Source organism: Zingiber officinale, chromosome 7A (genome assembly GCF_018446385.1).
Source record: "Zingiber officinale cultivar Zhangliang chromosome 7A, Zo_v1.1, whole genome shotgun sequence".
Taxonomy (NCBI): Eukaryota; Viridiplantae; Streptophyta; class Magnoliopsida; order Zingiberales; family Zingiberaceae; genus Zingiber; species Zingiber officinale.
This window is the reverse complement of record NC_055998.1, coordinates 106261837-106282614: the sequence shown is the minus strand read 5'-3', so window position 1 is coordinate 106282614 and position 20778 is coordinate 106261837. Positions and strand designations below refer to the sequence as shown.

Here is a 20778-nt window from a genome sequence, read left to right as displayed (position 1 = left end):
AGGTAGATAACCAACTAGGAAGTAATCCTAAGGATGTTAGGTGATCCTGTCCGAACCAGGGGTCAACGAACGCTGGGGACGTGGCGCTCCCTGCTGGATCCTCGAGTGCTCCGGCGAACCTGCAACAAAACCGAGCCGGGAGGGGTGTCCCGGTGACGGCCCTCCGACGCTCAAGTCAGGCGAAGGAATAGATGAAAGTGGTTGCCGGATGAAGACTCGCGTACCTCCGGTTGAAGAAGTGGAGGCCTTATATAGACTTCTAAGGAGGCTGATGTACATATACCGAGGCACACACACGTGCCCTCAACCCATACCCAGTATGGGCTTGTCAGAGGAGCTTGCCTGACTCCTTACTGCTACAGTACGAGCACGTCTTTGATGGGACAGTGAGCACGTCTTTGATGGGACAGTGAGCCCATGTCCTAAGATCCTGCATATCATCTGCTGTCAGAAGATGTTTCTATCCTTGCCTTTTCTTACTCCCCGTCGATCGTCCGACCGGTCGGCAGTTTCCTCGCGTCCGGCCGATCGGGTGTTCTGATCCGCGCGGGAGCTTCCTGGTCATGTGCTCTCTGGACTGTTCGCAGCGTTGATGTTTTATTCCTTCGGCCAAGCAGGCCCTCTGCTCGGCCTTTCCTACTGTTCATCATGAGCGTCGGAACCCCGACTCCGGCGGGGTGTATTGCTTCCGCTCGGAAGCTTCAGCTGGTCGTCGCCCTCCTTATCCGCTCGGCCAAGGCCTTTGGCCCTCCTCGCAGCGTTGACTCTGCTAAATGGGGTCCCTCATTCTTACTGCCGGATCATTAGGTATTTACCTAAGAGAAAGAAAAATCAAGGTTTGAGTGAAAGACCCAAGGTTGAGGAATTATGGAGAGAAAATCAAGTCTTGAGGTCAAGACTTGACAAAATGGAAAGGACCCTTAGAAAGATCACAAATAAGACACAAGGGTCCAAGAGTCAAAACCTAGGTTTAGGACAACAAAAGCCATCCAATGGCCATAGAGGTTTGGGGTACAAACTTAAGGCTAAGAAGGATGTAATTTCTTACCATAGGGTTCCATATAGTTATGGAACAAACCCTAGGTCTAGTGGTCAAGTCAAGAATACTAGAGAGGTTATTCCTAAGAGTATTTTTACAACAAATGTGACTAAGACTTCTAAGAAGTCCAAGAAAGTCACAAAGAAGGTCACAAGGGAAGCAATCTCTAGGGTTGACCTAGAAAATGTGACCAAGGCTTTTAAGAAGCCAAACAAGGTCACCAGGAAGGTATCTAGGGAAGTTATCCCTAGTGAGTACCTAGAGCATCCAAAGAGCACCAATAGGTTTTGGGTTCCTACGAGCATCTTCTCTACACTTTAGATTGGTTAGAGAGTGTCAACCTTAATTGAAAGGGTAGTTAACCCAATCATGATAAAGTTGGCACTCTAAGAGCATTTTCAAGGTTATTGTTAACCTTTGGAAATGATAATGATTATTGATTTACTCTTATAAGAGTAAAATGTGTCACAATTTGATAAATTGGATGATATTTTAAGTGACACAAATTGGGAAAATAATAAGAACTACCAAGTTGGGATTTTGGTATGTTCTTAGAAAATTAAAGGCAATTTATGCCTTAACTCAGGTGGTTACTCTTTAAAAGAGTAAATTGTGCCAAAATTTGAGGAATATGCTTAATTTAAATTGGCACAAATTAAGAAAATCAAAAGAAATGTCAAAATTGGATTATTGGCATTTTCTTGGGAAAAAGTGGGCAATCTAGGTTTTAAGTTTATTTTAGCTAAGGATTAAGGATACTTAGGTAGATAATCTAGGTATTTTATTTATGCGAAATTGTCATGTTTTGTTTGCTCATCATATGTCATGACATCATATTTATTTAGTTATATTTAAATTCATATTTTATTATGAAAAACACAAAAATACCATGTCATGTCATACATACATTATGTAGTTAAAGGATATTTTCTTTTGAAAATTATTTCTTTTTGATGTATGCCATAACATATCATGCATTTTGTTTAATCATTTGAAATTAAGGACAAATGACATTTATTAATAAGTAACATCCTTGGTGGATGTTTACAATTCAAAATGCCTAGATAGATATGCATGATCCCTAGATTAGGGCAAAACCAAAAGTGGCATCTCACTAAAGAACTATAATGTGATTTGTATGTGCTTTAGTACACATTAGATACAAGTGAGTTGTTAGAATGATGAACGAAACTCAAGATGTTGAATTAGTGCATTCATTTGAGCTTTATGTTCATCAAAACAAATAGTTATGTGTTTTCCAATCATTGGGAAAGCTAATGTACAAGTCATGTGCATTGAGCCCAAAGAACATGGTTGGATATTGGTTTTGAAAATCATTTTAAAATGTCTTTGGAAAACCTTGATGAAATCTTTTGATAGTAATCATCATTGAATAGTTGAGCACAAACTTGGAAGAAAACACTAAATTTTTTACAAGTTTTCAAGTTTGTGTCAATCTTTGAAAATATGATGTATTTTCTTAGAAAACTATTTTTCCATGATAATATATGCCCTAAACAATGTCTACACAAATTTTTATGATTTTTGGAATTTTGTAGATTTTTCTAGGGGTTTCTGAAATTGACTGAAATGAAATTTCAGCCTTTTCAGAACTTCAATCGATCACCCGATCGATTGAAGGGTCTCAATCGATCGGGCGATCGATTGAGAGCAAGCTTCTCGTGAACAGAAGCTTCCTGGATCGATCCATCGATCGATCCAACCCTCCTGAATTGATTAGTGGATCGATTCAAGCAGGTTCAATCGATTGGGACCCAACTCTAATCGATTGGGAATGATGATTTTGGCTGGTAAAGCCTGATTTCAGCATTTTAGATCATTTTTAGTCTAGGTAAACATTCCTAACCCCTTGGAAAACATTTGTATACGTTTAGGGGGAGTTTTCATGATGAAAACAAGAATGGATTGGTTAAGGAAGACTAAGTTGAAGTTTAGGTTGAGGTTTGGTTTCATTATTGAATTTTTGAACCTCAAAATCTCTAAATTTGGGTTTCCTAAAGATTTAGGAATTCCAAGTCATTGTTGGTGCATTAAAAGAAGTTACGTGCATGTCTTTAGGGGGAGTTACTCTTTAAGGACATGAAAATGTAATTTTCATACACCTTGGAAGGTGGTTAACCTTCTGTTGTGAAAATACTCAAGGTTGGGCATTTGACTACAATGGAGAGTGGATATCTTCATTGTTCAAGTGGTGCATGCTCAAGGATGAGCGTGAAGATTAATGAAGGGTATGGTACCTTCGTTAGTGTGTAGTGAGCAACGAGTGAAGTTGTGAACAATGAAGGGTAACTCTTCAGAAGGAGAGTTTTGTTTTTGATGAGTGCCCAAAGATGGGAAATGTTTGTGATGTGTGCCAATAGGGGGAGAATGAGTGTGGTTAAGTTAGGCCTTCATTACCTAATTGTGGTTAAGTTAGGTCTTCATTACCTAATGGGGGAGTTTGCCCTCTAGAAAAGGAGGAGAATGAAGAGAACCATCATTCACATATTGGCATGAAGGAAGTTAATGCTATGGGATTAGCCTAACTTAAAGGAGGTATTGTCAAACATCAAAAAGGGGGAGATTGTTGGTGCAATATTCCCTAGGTCAAGGTTGACCGTGTTGACTGAGCTTGAATTGAGTAAAGCTCGAGTCATGATGTGTGGGTTTCAATGTTTGACAATACATGTAGACAACACATGAAGATTGCAGGTGCAATTGTTCATGTGAGGAGATTGTGAAGGAGAGTCAAGTAGGTCAAGGTTGACTGGATACTTGACTGGAAGTCCTGGTGAGTGAAGCCAGGCAGTTGGAAGTCCTGGTGAGTGAAGCCATGCAGTTGGAAGTCCTGGTGAGTGAAGCCAGACATTTGGGAAGTCCTAGTGAGTGAAGCTAGGTGAAAGACCTAGTGAGTGAAGCTAGGCAGAAGGAAGTCTTGGTGAGTGAAGCCAGGCAGTTGGAAGTCCCGGTGAGTGAAGCCGGGCAATGGAAAGTCCAAGTAGGTCAAAGGGATTGACCGAATACTTGGCACGAGGAGGAAAGTCCAAATAGGTCAAAGGGATTGACTGGATACTTGGCACAAGGAGAAAAGTCCAAGTGGGTCAAAGGGATTGACCGGACACTTGGTGAGGGAGTCCTAGCATGTCAAGGGTGACCGGATGCTAGGCAAGATGAACCAACAGGTCATAGTTGACCATATGTTGGTTTAGGAGATTTTAGACTTGATTTTGGGAGAAAATCATGAGCTGGATCGATCAGCCGATTGATTGGCTCATGCCCAATCGATCGGCCGATCGATTGGGCGAGTCTTCATGACAAGCCTCCTCCCAATCGATCAGTGGATCGATTGGGACGAGTGCGTGATCGCACAGAACAGCGCTGGATCGATCAGCCGATCGATCCAGAGCCCCCAATCGATTAGTGGATCGATTGGGAAGTGCGATCTTCGCACGATAAGCCTTGGATCGATCAACCGATCAATCCAAGCAATTCCTGAGAGCACAGATGCGCTCTGGGTCGATTAGCCGATCGATCCAAAGCCTCCCCGATCGATTGGGAGCAATCCAATTGATCGAGATCTGACCGTTGGTATCGTATTTAGCTGTAGGCGTTCGATTCCTTCAGTAGAGCTTGCACTGTTCACTCCCGATCATCTCAGCGCTTCCACAGCATCTCCACAAAGTTCTCACCGCCAGATCTTGAGGGTTCTTGGAGGCATTTCCAAGTCAAGAGGCGGATCTACAGCGGAAGAAGAAATGTAGGTGTGAACTTGTAGGGCTTCCCCGCCTTTGGTAGTTACCATAATGAAGTGTTATTCATAGTGGAGGGTGCGTGAGTGTGTGGATCCTTGAATTAGTCACCTCTTGTAAGGTGGATACCATGTAAATTCTTCGTGTTAGCGTTGTATGTTTTGTTTCTTGTATTTTCGCTGCACATCTTTGAAGAAACAAGCAACGAAGAGCACGATGAGCGCATCGAGCTATTCACCCCCCTCTAGCTACATAATCGGTCCCAACAAACCCCACCTAGGGTCAGCGCCACCTCCACAAAGTGCCGCCCCTTTCTCACCTTGTAAGGGCCGCCCCCTTTTCTCTCCTAGCTAGGGCCGGCGACACTTCTTCTTCTTGGTGGCCGGCGGCTTGAAGAAAAGGAAGAAGAGGAACGCAAGGAAGAAGAGGAAGGAGAGGAAGAAGAAGAAAAAAGATTAGAAGGTACCCCATCCTAGAGACTCCTTTTTGTGGCCGGCGGTTTTGGAAGAGAAGAGAAGGAGGGTGGTTTTGTTCTTGGTAGATCGTCGTCCACACGAAGTCCAAGAAGAGGAGAGGAATACGGCAGAAGATTAAGAGGTCTTTAGCTACAAAGAAAAGGTACAACTAGTTCTTTAATTCCGTTGCGTATCTAGTTTCGTTTATCTTTGTATCAATTTTGAATACCAAAACAAGAGCCCAGCGATCTTGTACTTCGATCAAGATGTGTTTTGATCATTCAAGAACTTGCTTGATTGATCAAACATATGTTTGATCGAATATGCGGGTTGCTAGGAAAAGTTCTGTTCTTATACAATTTTTTTTTTGTAGAGGGAAATTTAAACAGAACGGAATTCCAACGCCTTCACAAAGTTCAATTTTTTTTTGTAGAGGGAGCTTCACTGGGGGTTAGTTTTTCGGACGTGTGTACACAGGGTGCGTCAAAGTCGCCTCTCCGTCAACACCAACACCATCTCCGCTGGCCTCCGTCTGACTCAGATTTCGAATGGGATCACTTATCATAGAACTACAAATGTTGATACACTATTTAAAGAGAAATAATGGTAAGTAAAGATCCTTAATTTGTGGGGTCATGATAAATACAAATAAATATAGAACCTTAATTTGTGGGATTAGATACGATCACTAAGGATTTGGAGATAATTGTAAATATGATCCGGAACCCCTAAAATCATGGGAAGTATATCCCTTAACACCCTCTCGCAAGCAAAACGAGGAGGCACACCCCGTGAGCTTGTCTCGAAGAAGAGCAAAACGATGTGAGGATAGATCCTTTGTGAAAATGTTAACAACCTGATCCTTGGTAGATACGTACCGAATAAGAAGTGTCTTCCGAGCAACACTCTCACGAATAAAATGGAAATGAATCTCAATGTGCTTCGTACGAGTATGAAAAATCGGATTGGCTGTGAGAAACATGGCTCTAATGTTGTCACACAAGAGTACTGGTGGTTGCAACATGGTAACATGGAGCTTACCAAGAAGTGACTGGAGTCAGCATAATTTAACAGTGGCAAGCGCCAAGGCTCGATATTCTGATATAATACTGAAGCGAGCAACCTCTGCTGCTTCTTAAAATTCCTAGAGATAAGAGTGTTGCCAAAAAAAATACAATAGCCTGCAGTAGATCGACGGTCATCGGGGCAACCTACCTGGTCAACATCTGAATAAGATGTGAGATCCAGAGAGGAGGAGGGACGAATAAGAATACCATGATATGGGGTATGCTGAAAATACCGAAGAATACACTCGACAACAATCTAGTGAGACGAGATGTATGCGCATGTTCGGTCGAAAGGCCACAAAATCTACCTCGAAGAAGAACCTAGGTTAAGGGAGTATATGATATATTTGTCAAAATGTATAAACTAGATTTAACAATCCATCCAACAAAAAAAAAAAGGAAAAAATTCAAATGAAATTAAAGATCGTTATCTTCCAGCAGTTTCAAAATAACATTTGCAGTTACAGAATTTGTTATATTTCCCTTCCTCATCTTTATTTTGAATCTCAATTCCTTCACTCGAAATTTAAATTCATAGTTTTAATAGGACGTCTAACCAAGGAGAAGAAATCACAGACACATCATGGTTAATTGATTTCCCCCTCTTTGGGCACGAATTCGAATCGCTTAGGAAAGCGCGATCGGGACGAGCGCGAGCGCGTTGCTGATCATCTTGGAGAGGGAGTCGTCCTGCTTCGCGAAAGGGTTGGGAAGGGGGATCTCCGTGAAGGAGTCGTCGCAGGTGCTGTAGTACGTGATGATGCCGCTAAGGTAGCTGTTGGCGGTGCCGGCGTCGCCCCCCTTCACCGCTTTCCGCACCGTATCCATGTCGCCGATGGCGCCCCCGAACTGCGACTTGCACACCTTGATCGCCCCCTGCTCGCGGGTGCTTCCGTCGCCCTTGGAGAGCAGCTCCTCCGCCACCGCCTTGGCCGTCCGCGTGTGGTCGGCGGCCATGTCGAGGTGCATCGACAGCAGCGCTGTGGCGTCTGGCGGGGACGGGTAGGCGTGGCCGTAGGTCGCGGCGGCGTATAAGCAGAGGGCAGAGTAGTCGGTGCGGCCGCAGAGGTCGGCGAGGCTGAGTAGGTCGGTCTGATGGCGGAAGGCGGCGGCGGAGGAGGAGGAGGAGGAGGACAGGAGGAAGAAGAGGAAGAGGAGGGAGAGTTGGTGGGGCCTCATTGTTCGATGGTTGGTGTGGTAGTGGTGGTGGATGATGACGACGTGTGAAGGAACGAGGCGAGGCGAAGAGCGGGAGCGATTAAAATTTAAACCAGGAATGAAGGCAGAAATAGGCAAGTGATTTTCTTTAAATAGAAACTTTTGCTATAAAACAGGGCATGGGAGGGAAAACTGTGGTCTTAATTAATTCTCTAAGGATTGCGGTTATTTATTCTAAGTAAGCAAAGTACGTTTGGAAAATAACCATCCGTCAATTTGTCTAATCCGTCCAAATATTACCTTACCCTTGTACCATTAAAATAATAAGTTTTATCATAATTTTTTTTTCCCATGGCATAATCGAGTTAGTTATCAGATTTATAAAATTAAATAAGGGTTAAATCTTGACAAAATCAAACTTTTTTTTACCTTCTCAAACATTAGTACAATTGAGGAGGAATTTATTTATTTTCTTTTAATATATATAAATTAATTAAATACATTTAAACATATATATTAAATTTATTAATACTCAGGCATAAAACTTATGAACTCATCATAAATATTGTTCACAAATAAAATTTGCAAATTATATTCATCCATAAAAATCTTATAATATAAAAGAAACAAACTCACTAACTAACTAAATAAATTTAAAAATATATAGTTTTAAAAAATTAAATAAATTTAAATTAAGAGTCTGATAATATTCAAATGAATAAAATTCAAACCAAACTTAAATCAAACTCAAGTTTATAAAAAAGAAACTAAGTCAAATTTGAACAATTGTTTTAACAACTTAGTTAATTTATATTTGGCAAATTAGTTACCCACAATTGTTTATAAAAATAAAGTTCGACAATTGTTTTCAAAATATGTCTTTCAATATATGATCTTTCCTGAACTTGACACTTTTTAGAACATCCCTATTACTCACAAGGAAGATATACATATGTGTATAAGGATTTAGTAATTCATGGTTAACACAAGGATCTAAAAGCTCAGGTGTTAATTAACAATCATGTACGAATTTTGAAAGACATCCTTTCAAAAAATATTTTACTGTTCCTAACATCTCCTCCACTCTAGATTTTTTAAACATTGTAACCTTATGTGTTTTGAGAGATACTTAATTCACTTTATTAAGATTTTAGATTGATTTAATAATAGAATTCAAATTAGTTTAATCCAGATTTTATTGGCTAATTTTAGAATTGAATTTGATTAATTTCATATTAAAGTTAACATAAATTTGATTAAGTAATTAAATTTGAATTAGTTAAAATTATGTTAATATTATTGAGTTAAAAAATTAAATTAAAGTTAAGGATTAGTTAAAATTAAGGATTAATTAATTATGTAGATTAAGTTATTAATCAGCTAATTAATTAGTTAGTTTAAGATTTACTTCTATTTAATTTTGGATTAAGTTGATAAATATTGATTACGAATAATTGTTTGTTTAAATTAATTTAGGATTGAAAATAATTAATTTAATATTAATTAAGTTAATTTCAAATTAAGTTAAATAAATTTTGAATTAAGTTAAGATTAATTTTAGAGTAATTTCAAATTGATTAAAAGTTCAATTAATTAGGTTGAAGTTAATTAAGTATTAAATTTAAAATTTTTTATTAATTAGGTTTAAAATTAATTAAGTTAAGAATTAATTATTAATTTCAATTATTAAGTTTTATTGATAAAGTTAATTAATTAATTAAGGATTAATTTTAAAGTTAGTTAAGTTGATTTTTAGGTTAATTATTTAAATCAATTTAATTAGTTGGATTGAGTTAAACTTAATTAATTTAGTATTAGTAATTAATTATGAATTTATTAATTAAGAATAATTGATTCATTAATTATTGATTTCAAGTTTAATTAGAGTAATTAATTAAGTTGAGATTAATTGAATTAAGTTAGTGTAGTTGATTTTATTGGATTTTGAATTAATTTGAATTAAGATTAACATAATGGATTAATTAATTTGTATAGTTAATAATAATTGAGTATAAGATTACATTTTTAAATTATAAGGTAAGTTGATAGTTAGATTAGATTTTGTATTAATTATGAGTTATTAATCAAATTAATTACGAGTTACTTAAAAATTATTTAAGTTTTGATTAAATTAAGTTGTTATTTTGGATTATTAATTAATTTATGTTAATTATTGGATTCAAATAAAGTTGTTAAATTATTTTTCTTAATTAAATTAGATTTATGATTATTAAGGTTGAATAATTAATTAGGTTTCAATTAATTAAGATTATGATTTTTTTTAAATATTATTAGTTAAATAAATTAGTTGATCAATTATTATTTTGAAATAAATTTATTTAGGATTAATGTAATTAATTTTCAAATTAATTAAGGATTAATTAAAGTAATTTACTAATTAACTAAGTTAATTTAAAGTAATTGATTAATTAATTTTGAATTTAAATATTTAAGATTGATTTTAAATTGTTAAGATTAATTTTGAAAAAAAAATTGTTTAATCCTTGTTAGATTCAAACTTAGCTTTGGGTTCATTAGGAAGGAGTTTATAAGGAAAGTTTCCTGGCTATGGTGAGTCACAAAAAATATCATTAAAATAACTATGTGCCTAGACAAAACTTTCAAAAAATGACCAACCCAAAGAACTTAATACTAGATTTTGGTCAAACTAGCTTATATTTGACTAGAATAGCTTTAGCTAAATCCACAAAGTCTAGTGCATCAGGTAGAACACATATGATTTAACCTAGACATGCATTCGACAAAGTTTCCTAAGTTTACTATCATTCCAATTTATTCCGATGCTATATTATCAAGGTTGGTTAAATATTTTTTTTTTATATCTAATCGTTCTAAATTAAGCCATTAACATAAGGATAAAATGCATGATATGACATATAACACTTAATTCAAAGTATGCACGATCATGGTAAGTTGAGTATATAACCAATCAAGTTAAACAAGTCATAATATTATTATTATTATTATTATTATTATTATTATTATTATTGATTAGTTTCATAATTAAAAGGAACTTGATTATAACTTGGTTTGTGGAAATGTTAATTTAGGTTTAAGCTTTAATTTAGTTTAAGTTTAAGTTATAGTTTTTATTTAATTTAAATTTAAATTTATGTTTATGTCAAAGCATTTTAATTTTAATTTAAGTTTTAATTTTATTAATCGTCATGATTTCGATGAAGTTTTGATTAATTTAATTTAAGATTACAATTTTAATTTATTTATCTAATTAGTTTATTTAGTTTAGTTTATTAATTTATTTAATTAAGTTTATTTATTTAGTTGATTAAGTTTATTAATTAATTTGATTTAATTTAGTTAATTTTATTCATATCACCCGACCTAAGTTATCATTCAAGATGATCCAATAGTTTTTATGAGATGAATTATGTTTAATTATCAGGGGTTATTTTTAACTTATTTTTTGATTTAAGTGTAGCTTTGGGAATCCCAAGCAAACTTCCCTGAATAAGCTTTCAGGTTGTGGTGAGTAACTTGGGCATCATTAGAATAACCACATGCCTTAGACAAAGCTTTCGGCCAGTTAGTCTCACCCTGAAAACTTAATACTAGACTTTAATCTAACAAGTTAGAACTAGTCTTGATTTACCTAATCCTAAGTAGCCAAGTGGTAGGTCAAGTTATTGAGGTAGCAACTAGTTTGCCACCTTTCCCTGAAGTATTGATTTTATGTTTTGAGTAATAAATATTATTTTTTGGTACATAGTATTAGTGTGGTCCTACCTTTGTTAGAGAAGCTTTTGGAACCCATGATTGGACTTGGTTTCTAGTATTTTGACTTAATAAAGATATATAAGGTTTGTTGTTTGAGTTAGCTTCATATCCAAATCCAGATTTGTTGTACATAACTCGTTGAGATCCAAGCATCATATTCAAATACGTAGAGCCCAAGTTGAACTTTTTCAACATTTTCTTGAGTCTGTCTACTTGACTTTTCAAGTTAGAATTTTCTTCCTTTAGTTTTGCAACTTGAGTTGAAGTTCCTTCTTGAACATGATCAGTTGAGGAATTCAAGTTGACTTGCTCCTTAAGGAACCAACTTCCTTAAATAGTAAATCATTCTGAATCTCGAATTTAGTTTAATTTCTTAAATAAACATTTAATAACTTTGTGCATTTGAAATTTTGAAAATAAATTTATCTCTTTTGGTCCTTCTAAAATGGATATGGATCTGTGGCTTGACTCAGACTCAAACTCGGACTCGGATCCTTTGTTCATTGCCATAAGCACAAGATGACTTGATTACTTTGGTCTTTCCATATCTGACTCCTTCGATGAAGATTCGTCCCACGTGACCTTAAGTGTTTTCCTTCTTCTTGTAGACTTGGTTTTCTCCTCCTTTAGGTTAAGGCACTTGTGCTTGTAATGACTCATCTTGTTGCACCCGTAGCAGGTTATCTCTGATTTTGATATGGTTGAAATGCTTTGTACTTTCTTCATATTCTTTTTGTTGAACTTCTTTTTAGAAAACATCCTTCTTATCATGTTCACTATTTCTTCTTTGTTGTTTAAATCCTAATTTGACTCACTCTCAAGTTCCTATTTTGGCTTTGACTTAGCCTTACCCTCCTTGATCTTGTTTTGACCTATATACAAGGCTATATCCTTCTTGGTCTGGCTAGTGTTAGTTTTCTCATATAATTCCAATTCATAAAATAATTCATCTAATTTTATAATAGAAAGATCCTTTGAAATTTTATAGGCATTTACCATCGATGGCCATAGTGCGTTTTAAGGAAAGGAGTTTAGCACATATCTTCTTACATCTCGGTTTTCTAGATGGTGGCTGATGAGGTGGAGTCCGTTGATTATGTCATTTATTCTTGCGTGTAGTTGAGTTGCAGTTTCTCCATGTAATATTTTAATATTGAACAATTGATTTAAAAGAAGATATCTTTTTGTTACCTTTGAGTCATCGGTTCCTTCATGCAACTTGACTAATCGATCCCACAGTTCTTTAGCATTTTTGAAATGATCGACTCAGTTTAGCTCTTCCTTTGTCAAACCACACTGGAGGGTGTTTATTGCTTTATTGTTGATCTAAGTCTTTTTATTCATCTCTTGATCCCAATCTTCTGAATCTAGTAGTTCGATCCATTTTTGCTTGGTGGTTTGTATCCCTTTTTGATGTTAAACCACATGTCGATGTTGGACTTCAAAAAGAATTCCATCCTCCTTTTCTAGTAGATAAAATCTTCTCCATTGAAGTGGGGTGGATGAATGATGTTGTAACCTTCTTGGTGATAGTTTGCCATTCTAATATAGAAAAAAAATTGACCAAGATTTTCAAGACTTTGTCTTAGGATTAGTAGTGTGAGATAAAGAATACAACAAATAAAAAGTTAGTCTAAAGAAAAGAAAATTTGCTAGAAAGATGGTTAAGTCTTTTAAGAGCAGCCCTGCTCTGATACCAATTGTTAGATTGTAAGATACTGAGAGGGGGGGTGAATCTCGACGCTTTTAAAACTTTCTTTCTTTCATTAAAACTCAAGTGCATAGTAGAGCAAAGTGAAAAGAGAAAGATAAAGGACAATTCTATTTTTTACTTGGTTCAGAACCTTTGACGACTCTTATTTCAAGGTTCATGATCGTCGATCACTTTTATTCGGCAATCTACTAAATAATCAAATGATATTACAATGAATACATTATGCAAGTGAAATAAAGTATACCAACAACAAATGAATACAAGATGAAGCATAAGTTGTTGGAAGCCTCCCAATGTTGTAGCAATCGTAGCTTGCACGAGCAGTGAGTGAGCATAGTAGAAAAATGATAAGATGAAATTTGTTATTGGCTCAGAGCTCAAGGGCTTTTGTTATATGTCTTAATTTGTCGACTGATAAAATGTTCTGTCGACTGAACCTATCCATCAAGTGATCCTTCTATAAGTTGATAGATCCTCTGTCCCTTCCTTGTTTGTGGTGATCTGATTCATTCGATCACAAAAATTTCATTGTTTCATCGATGGATAAAGATCTTTCCACCAACTGAACATTTTTTCCATTTGTACTTTGATTCAAATCTTGATTAATTCTAGAAATATATTAATTTGTTGACTAAACACTCTTTTCCGTTGATGAAACCAAAAATTTGATTTACATTCTAGATTGAATCTTACTATTTTGATTTTTCAAGGATCCGTTGACTGAACACTCTTTTCCATCAATGTAACAATCCTACAAAAAATAGATTAGACTACGCTCCTTAGTCTGACTTGAAGGAGAGACATGTTATGGTATCCAAAGTTACTCCCAAGCCCCCTGACTTGCAAACCTCCTTCCTCAAACACTTCTGACTCGTCAATACCCTTTCCTGAGCACTTGGCCTTTGTTTAGTGGAGTCCCACTTGGACTTAGATTCTTGATCGACGACTTAGAACTCAGGTACTCAGCCAAATCATCATTTGTCCTTAACCTCTAACAAATTATGTAGAAGATGACACTTGACTAACTATCCGATAGTGTCAGTTTCAATCCAACGGTTGTTGCCCTTATCTTCCTAACCGCTGACAATCAGGCTTGTGTGGTCGCCTACGTGGATATTCCTTTCCATCAACTATATAAGATCAACAGAGGTAGTGAAGGTATGCTGATTTTCTTATTGCCCGTGGAGATAACTCTTCTCTGCCAACAATCTCTCCTTTCTTTCTTGAGCATTTATTTCTCTCTCATGTTTCCATGAGGTTCGTCTTTCAGCTAGTATTGACTTAGCCTTTGGAGGAGACGCGCTGGCAACACTGGCCCTCCATTAACACGTTTTGACTCACAGTTCACTGAGAGCACGCCGAAAGTTTCCACCTCAAAGGCGAACGGAGATCTAGAAGAGGAGCCAGTCGAAAGGAGATCTAGAAGGGGAGCCCGAGTGGACGAAAAGGATGCCATCATTAATCTTAGTAAAGAGACGAGTTTTATCCATCAATAATTGACTTAAGCACAATTCTTTCATGGGAAGAAAATGAACAACGTAGAGTTTGCTGAAGGCATGCCATTGATTGCTCCAAAAATATTGTAGATGTATGAATTTAGTTCCTACTGTCGTGTAGTTTTAGCTTCATGATTTCGGTTTAAGAAATTCTTTGAGAATATATGACCCATTGGCAACCCATGCCCTAAATGAAAGAAGGGAAAAAAAAAAATATCATTCTAGCTTTAGAATTCTATTGTATTATGTTGATCCTAAGTGTCACTCATAATCTAATTCATAGATTATGAGAAAAAAAGATAAATTTTAAAATTAATTTATAATCAATTGTCAAATGACTAGAGGTGGAAGGAATTTTTTTTCGAGGATACGCATCCGCTAACTTTAGAATTCTAGTATCAGAAAGCGAATAAAGATGAAATTTTACCTGCATCTGATTTTACTCCTTTAACACTAATAATAAGGATGTTTATCTTTACCAATAATATGAGGAATAGCTGTGAGGAGTATAATCATTTTTACTACCATATAGGTAATTAAGTGCACTAGACACTACTTGCACTAGACAGTCATTGCTCGACATGTGATGAATAAATGTGCTTTGCTGTACATAAACACAAGCCTATCTCCTCTTACTGACTTTGTGAGGCATGCTTCTTTGATTACGCCTTTATCTCCCGTCTCGTGGCTAATCCCCCCATACTAAAAGTGTGGTGCGTACTGTCAAGTCTAAACTCTCAATCCAGGAGTGTTCACATGTGCCTGCCCTTGAACAGCTATGCATTAAATGTAAAGTTGCTTACCATTCTTTATTCCTTTCGGCTTCATGGAAACCTCTGAAGATGGCACAGTGACCAACTTGATACATGTTCATAACAGACCAACTCAGCACTAATTAATATAGATCTCAAGCATGATGCATCAGCATCTAGATGAATCAATTCTTGGCAGATCATGTGCATATATACAAGTTCAGCAGAGTATCATCCAATACCAGCAAGTTAATCTGCAGCTCATCAACGTTTAGATAGATAATCAGCAACCTTCAGACACTGCTGATGCCTATAAAGAGAATCTTGGTGGAAAAATTAAATAGTGTTGGACTTGTACATTGACTGCACTCGTTGATGGAAGAGGTATTGATTGATTGCCCATTCCTCTTTCTCTTCCATTCATTATGTGCAATTAGAGCTTACATTGTAGAGGAAGGTGAAAAACTTAGAAGGTGTAAAGTTTACCTTCATCTCTTATATAAGTTCGTCCAAGGAATTCATAGAGAAGAGAGTTCATTATAAGAGTGAAGGAAGAACACAAAAGAAGGCTTGAGATTTTGTTCATAGAATCTTGAAGAGCATTTCGATTTGTTTGTGATTATTCTTCCGATGACAAGTGAATATCAAGATCTATTATAGGAGATCACTGTGAATTTTACATATTTCATATTTTTTGTATTTCATGCATTTCAGAATCAACAATAGTATCAGAGAAAATGTTGAATGTATGATAGATATTTCTACTTGTTATATGATTATGTGGCCGTGAAAACATAAGATCTCTTATGCTTATATCAGGTTACTATAAAAGGATCTGTACAAGATATGCCAGTAGATCTGTTAGAATAGTATATATGCACCTGTTCATTGCCGGAGGAATCGTCGACGAAGTTTACTCTATCGAATTCTGTCGTTGTCTGGCCCATCGCTGAATCCCGAGCACAGCAAATGATAATCACGAAGTTTGTCTCTGTTTATGTTCGGTGGACGATTAAGATGTCAATCCTCCGATTATGACCGATAGCTGAAGGGGGTCAGAGGCGATGGCGACGTCGGTGTTGGCGACAGAGAAGAGAAAAGCGGCATGGGTGATAGCGAACAAAAACTGAAACATTAGGTTTTGTACCAAGCATTAAGTTTCATGCATATGTTTCAACAAAGTTTTTTTTTTGCAACCATTAAATTTATTAATAATACATTAAACGAAGGTTTATTAATGCATGAAAAAAAACTTTTGAAACTTATGTATGTTGAAATTAATGACAACGTTGCTAGCGTTAGTGTAATTTTTTAGTTAATGCATTTTGCAATTAATTAGGAAATAATTTAATTAATTCGCAGTTCAATTAGATTGGAATTTAAATTTTGTTTTTTAATATTTCAATTAATTGGCCATAGACTTGAATAATTGGGTCATTGAAATCCCGGTCTGGTTCAAATCATTGGTTGGTTTAACCAAAACAGTTTGGTCCAGTTAGACCGAGGTTTGGTTTAAAATCATTGATTGATTTAACTAGATCAGGTTAGTCTTTTTAGACGTTGATCTCGTTCAATCCATTGGTTGAATTAACCAAATCAGTTTGATTCAATCAGATTACATTGAATTTAGTTGGACTGGACCTTTCCATATTTGATCAAGTGGACTATATTTGTTCTAATAGGCCATATTGGTCAAATTGTCTAATGGGTTAGGATTGATCAAATAAATATTGATTTGATCAATAAGTCTGGTTTAGACTTAAATGAGCTTAGGTTATACAATAACCACTAAACATTTCAATTAGATTAGTTCTGATGAGGGCAGGGGACTTAGGATCTAATTATCCAATCAATTGGTCCAGTGTGTTAGTCAACTGGAGCTCCTCAAATAAATAAAATTTATTTTTCTTATTTTCTTAGTTATTTTATGCATTGGTTTTATGCATATGTGTGAATTGAAATGAACCAGTTGTTTTACTGGTTTGTCGATTTTATACAGACATTGTTATTTTTCATTCTAGATACCGAGGATGATATGCATGATGACCCGTCACAACATGCGATGCAACGAGCTGAGAGAGAGGTTGAAGAGATTGAGTATGACACAGTTTACAGACTCAGAGGACATATTAGATTACTCGATCGACTATTCTGGAAGATCGAGTCGAAAGAGTTTCCAATTTTGGATAATTATAGGATTTAGGTTTTGGTCTGATCGCTACCAATACACCTTAATAAAGTAGCACACCATTTATGGGAGCTCTCCGAAGGGTGAATCTCATATGCACAATTGTGTGTGGAGCTACTTCACCATGTGAATCAAGAGAATCCTGAAGAGTTTGAGGAGAATCCACAAGAGGATCTAAATGTAGGTCCAATAGAGAATCCTAAAGTTGGTCTACTTAAGATTGTCCTAATTGAGTTCAGGATGAAAGGAATAGTGTTGACCGCTACACTAGTGTTTATCTTAGTGGCAATGGTATTAGCTTATCTAGCTTATTAGAGTGTTGTTGTTGTAACTATCATTATACGAACAGTATTAGCTCGTTAAGTTAATAAAATCATGTTAGTAGAAACTATTGTTATGTACGAACAATATTACTTTATGAAATGTTATGTTATGTGTTAATAAACTTGAAAATGATTAGTTCATTTCATGATCAATTCATGTTTGGTTAATGATTTGTTCATTCTATAATTAGTTCATTTGTTCGGATGTGTGTAGTAGTATTGATCAATATTGATTTGATTGGTCATACGAATGATGAGTGGAAACATATTTATCATTTGATTTTATAAATCAATTCAAATTAACATTGAGTTAATCATATATTGCACACATATGAATTACACTGAATAACTAAATAATATATTTATTTATAGATTATGGTAACTAAGAACATCATAGCTGAATTCAATAAGGGAGAGAAATTATATGAGGATAACTACAAAATTTGACATCTTAAGATGTAATACGTTCTTGAGGAATAAGAAGTTCTAGAGATTGTAAATCAGTTCATGGAAGAATTGGTTAATAGTTCTACAACACAGCACAAATGTGACCTTGCCTATAAGGCATGGAAAAGGAATGATTTCACTACTAAGGGAATATTGATTAGTTCAATGGTGGATGACCTAGTATTTGAGTATAAGCCATTACCATCAGCTCATGCTGTCTAGGCAACCCTTAGAGAGAAGTGCAATGGAGTAAGTCTCAGTAAGCTTTGTCAGCTGATAATTAAGTTTGACAGTTGCAAAAATTGCCCAAATGTCACCATGACTCAACATCTGAGGGAAATAGTGAATATGATTCGGGAGCTAAAGATTGCTAGTCATAAGTTAAATATGAACAATAGGTTCAAGCAGTAATCCATTCCCTTCTTGATTCTTAGGAAACAATGAAACAGAATCTGACATACAATGAGAGTATCAAGACTTTTACTAATGTCTCATGTCATGTTGAACTTGAGGCAGAGATAATAGAATTATTAAGGACTACTGGGTAAGCTTTTGTAGCTGAAGGTTTTGGTTCCAAGAATAAGAAAAGATGGTTTATGAGAGGAAAGGGAAAAGAAAAGGAAGCTGGTGCTATTGCTGGGAAAGACTAAATCAAGAAGAAAGGAAAAAAATATGAATAAAAATCTAAGAACAAGCTGACTTGCTATAACTGTGGTAAAAAGGGTCATTTTACTTGGATTATACTAAGCCTAATGAGGTAGATCCATGTATCTTCTTTCCATGAGCATTATGTTTTATTAGTTCAGTATTTTTTTGTTGATTCTTATCTTTTGTGGATTATAGATTCAAGATCAACGAATCATGTAGCTCGTGATTGAGTTATAAATATAGAGTACCCTTCGGGTACTAGCTAGCAACAAATGAATATATGTGGGAAACAATACAAGGATTGAAGTCAAAAGAGTTGACACTTGCAAACTCAACCTACGTAGTGGATATACTTTATTTCTTCATGATGTCCTGTATGCCCTAAAATTTGATAAAATCTAGTTTCCATTAATATTGTTCTTGATTTGGGTTATTCTATAAACTTTTACAGTCATTGTGTGAAACTAAGAATTAACTCTGTGTTAATAGGATATGGTTATGTATCGAATGGTTTCATAGTTCTTGATGTAGAGCCAGGTATTGATTATGACAATGATAGTTGTTTTTCAAACATTGCTCTTACTAGTGATGTTGATATTAATGATGAAGTTTGGCATGCTAAACTAGGACATATAGGACAAGAACAAATTAATAGATTAGCTAAAGAGGGTCTGCTCGACACTCATACTAAAGTTAACTTGTCTATATATGAGCATTGTCTTGTTGAAAAAATAATTAGAAAACTATTTGGTAAGGCTATTAGAGCTGAATCACTATTGCAATTAATTTATTAGGATATTTATGGCCCAATGAATGTGAAGGCTAGAAATGGAATGTTTTTATTTCATTACATTTATTGATGACTTCACATGCTTTAGTCATGTGCATTTAATTTCTCACAAATTTGAAGCATTAGATTGCTTCAATCATTACTTGAATGAAGTTAAGAATCAATTAGAACATAAAGTTAAAACCTTGTACACTGATTGTTGAGGTAAATATTTATCTGATCAGTTCAAGACAATGTGTAATGAGAAAGAAATCATTAGATAACTAACTATCCTTGGAACTCTACAACAAAATAAGGTTGCTGAAAGAAAAAATTGAACTCTTCTAGATATGGTTAGGTCTATGATAGCTCAAGTTAATTTGCCTATTTCCTATTGGAGAGATGCGTTATTAGCTGCAACCAATATACATAACTGAGTGTCTTCTAAATCTGTTCCATCTACTCTATATGAATGTTGGACAGGCAAAAAACTATATTTGAGCAATATGAGACCTTGGGGGGCAGCTGCATGTTCATAATAAGACTCATAAATATGGAAAACTATGACCCAAAGGTAAGAAATGTATTTTTGTAAGGTATTTTGATACTTCTAAGGGTTATGTTTTCATTGGTGAGCAACAAGATGAAATCATCTCTGAAATAGAGTCGAGAGATGCTATTTTTCTTGAAACTGAATTCTTAACAAGAGGTGAAGTTGATAAGACAATTCCTTTATTTGCAATAGAGGAAGAGAATAATGCTCCTTTATCAACAAATCAGGAATCATGAGAGATGCTTAAATCTAGTCAACCTAGTGGGAGTAATATGCCAAGTCATGAGTTGACTTCTCAATAACCTAACTTACGAAAAAGTGTTTGTAAGATTAAACCTTGGAAGTGGTTTGATATTGAGAATGAGACATTAATAACACTCTCAGTTGATCATGATGAACCTCGAATTGTTGAGCAAGCATTAAGATGCTCAGTTAGAGAAAAAAAATAGAAAGTTGCAATGGATGAGGAAATGGAGTCAATGAGAAAGAATTAAGTTTAGGATTTAATCGATCTTCCTCTGGGTTGAAGGGCTATTGAGAATAAGTGGATTCTCAAAATCAAGAGAAAAGCGAATGGATCAATTAATCAATACAAAGCTCGACTAGTTGTAAAAGAATATACCTAAATTGAGGGTATTATTTTTGAAGAAAAGCTTAGTATATT

The 20778-nt window shown here is 35.5% G+C and overlaps 1 protein-coding gene across 1 annotated transcript; it reads right to left on the bottom strand.

The window, feature by feature from the left end:
- Nucleotides 1-6937: 6937 nt before the first annotated feature.
- On the bottom strand, nucleotides 6938-16133 carry LOC121999590. Its single transcript, XM_042554249.1, has 2 exons — nucleotides 16068-16133; nucleotides 6938-7402 (listed from the first exon to the last, which is right to left on the bottom strand). Exons 1-2 carry the CDS (start codon nucleotides 16131-16133, stop codon nucleotides 6938-6940), a joined length of 531 nt encoding a protein of 176 aa, XP_042410183.1.
- Nucleotides 16134-20778: the final 4645 nt, after the last annotated feature.

Excerpts from the sequence above, each read along its gene's own strand:
- LOC121999590 (XM_042554249.1), bottom strand. The coding sequence starts at position 16,133 with ATGGGCCAGACAACGACAGAATTCGATAGAGTAAACTTCGTCGACGAT. Across the intron at positions 7,403-16,067 it reads ATTCCTCCGGCAATGAACAG|ACCGACCTACTCAGCCTCGC; the intron begins GTGCATATATAC and ends TTCCGCCATCAG.